The following is a 3,318-nucleotide window of genomic DNA, read 5'->3' on the forward strand; positions in this document are numbered from 1 at the left end:
AAAAAAAAAAAGATTACACAGAAAGGAAACGGCACTTATAAATTGAAAGGCAAATATGATTCAGGAGTGTACCAATAACTAGAAAAATTATAAATATTTACAGTCACTCAACTCTCAAATTAGGTTTCCAAATAAACTCAGCAGCAATGTTACTAGATGGACTAAAATGGTTTTTGCAAAAGGTAGTAAGTAGAGTATTAACTCAAGCTGAGCCCAAAGAACAACACAGCACTACCCATTTCTATTAGGATTTGCCTGCACAGAACCTGAGTACATGTTCATTTCAGAGGTAAATCAAATCAGGCAGAGTGGTACACACCTACTGTCCTGACTAATCAGGAACCTAAGACGGGAGGATCATTTCAGCTTAGGAGTTCAAGATAAGCCTGGGCAACACAGCAAGGAGTCCATCTCAAAAAAAAGGTCAATCAATGATAAAAATACCTTTCCACTGTCCTTTCACTCTAACACAAATCCAGTATAGTGTCCAATTCCTCCAAACTAAATGGACGACGAGGTTTTTTCTTAACAATTTTACATCAATTTCTGATTAGATTAAAAAAAGCCATCAACTGTTAGTGGCATGTTTGGATAAATGCGACTGGAGCACTCTATTAGACTATTTCATTTCCTGGTACCACTAACACAGCCAAACATTTCCTGCAAGTCACTGAATAGGTTTCAGTAAACAGTGCTCAAAGTTTTTCCCAGCTTTTTGCTAATGAATACAAGCAAGATGTAGAAAAGAAATGCGAAAGATGAGTAGTAAAATTATTTGCTATCTAGTAAAGAAAGCAAGAGCAACTTACAACTAATGCCTCTGTGCCTTGGATTAAACCCAAGGAAGGAAGAGAAATCTGTTCTCATAATTAAGATTATCTAAAAGGGCAGGCTAGAATCACTTTCTTTAACTCAACCACACAGAGTACTGTCAAAATAACCCAGTATTCCCCACTCTACCTCCAAAGCTGAGTCTCCCATTCTTTTAATAACTGAAGAAGAAAATGAACAAAGCAAGTTAGAATTCCTAAATCAGTTAGTGAACAAAAGGCCAGGGCCTGCAGCCTAGGATATAAGCTCAGGGTTCCAAATACACTGGGCAGCCCTTACCTGAATGTCCGTGTCCTTCACAGGCTCAAGAGGCTCAAAGGTGGTCGCCGCACTCAGACTCTCCAATCGCTGGGAGATGTGGGATATGTCAAGTCCTCGAGACCCAAGGAGAACTGACCTACATGGGGACAGGGCAGGGAGACAAATGAGGAAAAAACAAGAGCAGGACATCTAATATGCTTCAAAAAAAATTACAAAGTATTTTTTATGCAAAACTTTCTACAGTTCAGACAATTTTATACAGCTATTTTATACTTCCCTGTAAAGATCTATTACCTGGTGTAACAGACAAAAGGCTGCATTTGGCAGTAAGAGCAATTTGAATTCTGATCACACCTGAATTGGGACAGCCTCATCTATAGTGAAATGATTACAGTACCAAAGATCAGGCTGCTCTAAATATTTTAAAGAATCCTCTAAGATAGATGCAATTATTCGCCTTCATTTTATAGATGGGGAAACTAAGGTGCAAAGAGGTTAAACAATTTGCAAAGTCAGAGAACCAGAAAGTGGGGGAAACAGGTCATTTAGTTCTACAATACACTTTTTCTTTTTTGCAGGGGGTGGTGGTGGGGCTTCTGAATAGTGAATCCAGGGCCTCAAACATGCTAGGCAAATGCTGAGCTAGACCCCCAGCCCTCTTATTTCCTTATTTTTTGGTACCAGGAATAGAACTGGGAACCAGGCAGGTGGCAGACCACTGAGCTAATCCCTGGCCCTCTTATTTATTTTGAGACAGGGTCTTGCTAAGTTGTCCAGGCTGGTCTCAACTTGTAATCTTCTTGTCTTAGCCTCCCTAGAACCCAAACAACTATGACCCTACACTTAGAGAATGAAAAAAGCAGACTTATAGACTGAAAAGACGGATATAGTGAACCACGAAATTTTAGAACCTTTAGGAGTAAACTAGTCCATACTTCAGTCACTGGCTGAGGAAACTAAAAGTTCTGGGACATCAATGATTTATTCAAGGGCAGTCAAATCAGAATCCAAGTTCTCCATGGCTTCTCTTCAAAAGTCGAACACTATGCCAGTACCTCTTTAAGTTCTATCTCTGCTCACTCCAACAATATACAAAACTGCCTCCTGACCAGTAAATGTTTTTGAAGAGACATGGAAATACAGCTACCTTTATTTCTGCTCATCCTGGCAACACAGAATGGATGAGTTTTAAAACAACAATAACAACAATAGCTTCTCACTAATATTTAGAATACTTCCAGGAAGAAATATGGGAGAAACAGATGAGTATTTTAGATTGTTGCTTTTGGATTACCATTTAGTACCAAAATATCTCGTTGACAAAGCATGTGCTCACTCCGAGTAACTTAGAAGAAGCTAGAACATTTAGCAAAACACGTAACCCCTATAAGGTACAAACCAAGATTTTCAATCTTTTTTTGTTTCGTTTTTTTTGTTTTTGGTTTTTTGAGACAGGGCCTCACTATGTAGTTGAAACTGACCTAGAACTCACTATATAGCCCAGGCTGGTCTTGAACTCGCAATGATCCTTCTGCCTGAGCCTCCCAATTGCTGGGATTACAGGCATGCGCCACCACGCCAGGCAAGATTTTCAATCTTAAACTAACAGATATAGCCCATATTCATTCTATTCTAATAAATACTGCAGCAACAAATTATGTTCACCCAGAGGGTTTCTCTCTAGATTTTTTTTAGGTCAACTATGATGCCATTCCAGCTATTATATCAGATGGACAATCTTGTTTCTCCTAACAATTGTTAACGGTCACCCCTTTTTTTTAATTTTATTTTTCAGTCACCCTTCTAATACAATGGATCTGAACTCTTGATTGCACATTAGACTCACAATCGCAGCTTTCCTTCCAGTGATTCTGATTACTCTTGGGTGAAGCCTTGGAACACAGATATTAGTATAACATCTTCCTCTTTCCTAACAGTTTCACCAAAATATTAATTCAATACCTACAATCCACCATTTAAAGTGTACAATTCAGGGATGTCAGCATATTCACAGTCACAGAGCCATCACCATGTCAATTTTAGAATGTTTTTATCACCACCAAAAGAAATCCCTATCTGCAGGACATGGTGGTGCACGCCTGTAATCCCAGCACTTAGGAGGCTGAGGCAGGAGGATCTCTGTGAGCCTGGGCTACATAGTGAGTCCCAGGTCAGTCTCAATTACATAGTGAGACCCTGTCTCAAAAAACAAAACAAAACAACAGC

At 39.2% G+C, this 3,318-nt stretch overlaps 1 protein-coding gene across 2 annotated transcripts in view; it reads right to left on the minus strand.

The window, feature by feature from the left end:
* Positions 1 to 3,318, minus strand: part of Nup93 (nucleoporin 93) — a 114,194-nt gene that overhangs the window by 80,443 nt on the left and 30,433 nt on the right. For both annotated transcript variants that reach the window (XM_033757856.1, XM_033757855.1), the window contains exon 3: positions 1,111 to 1,228. In XM_033757856.1, the coding sequence (XP_033613747.1) occupies positions 1,111 to 1,228 (118 nt within the window). The remainder of the gene's footprint in view (positions 1 to 1,110; positions 1,229 to 3,318) is intronic.

This window comes from Fukomys damarensis, unplaced genomic scaffold, assembly GCF_012274545.1.
Source record: "Fukomys damarensis isolate Sample0158 unplaced genomic scaffold, DMR_v1.0_HiC HiC_scaffold_32, whole genome shotgun sequence".
Lineage (NCBI taxonomy): Eukaryota > Metazoa > Chordata > Mammalia > Rodentia > Bathyergidae > Fukomys > Fukomys damarensis.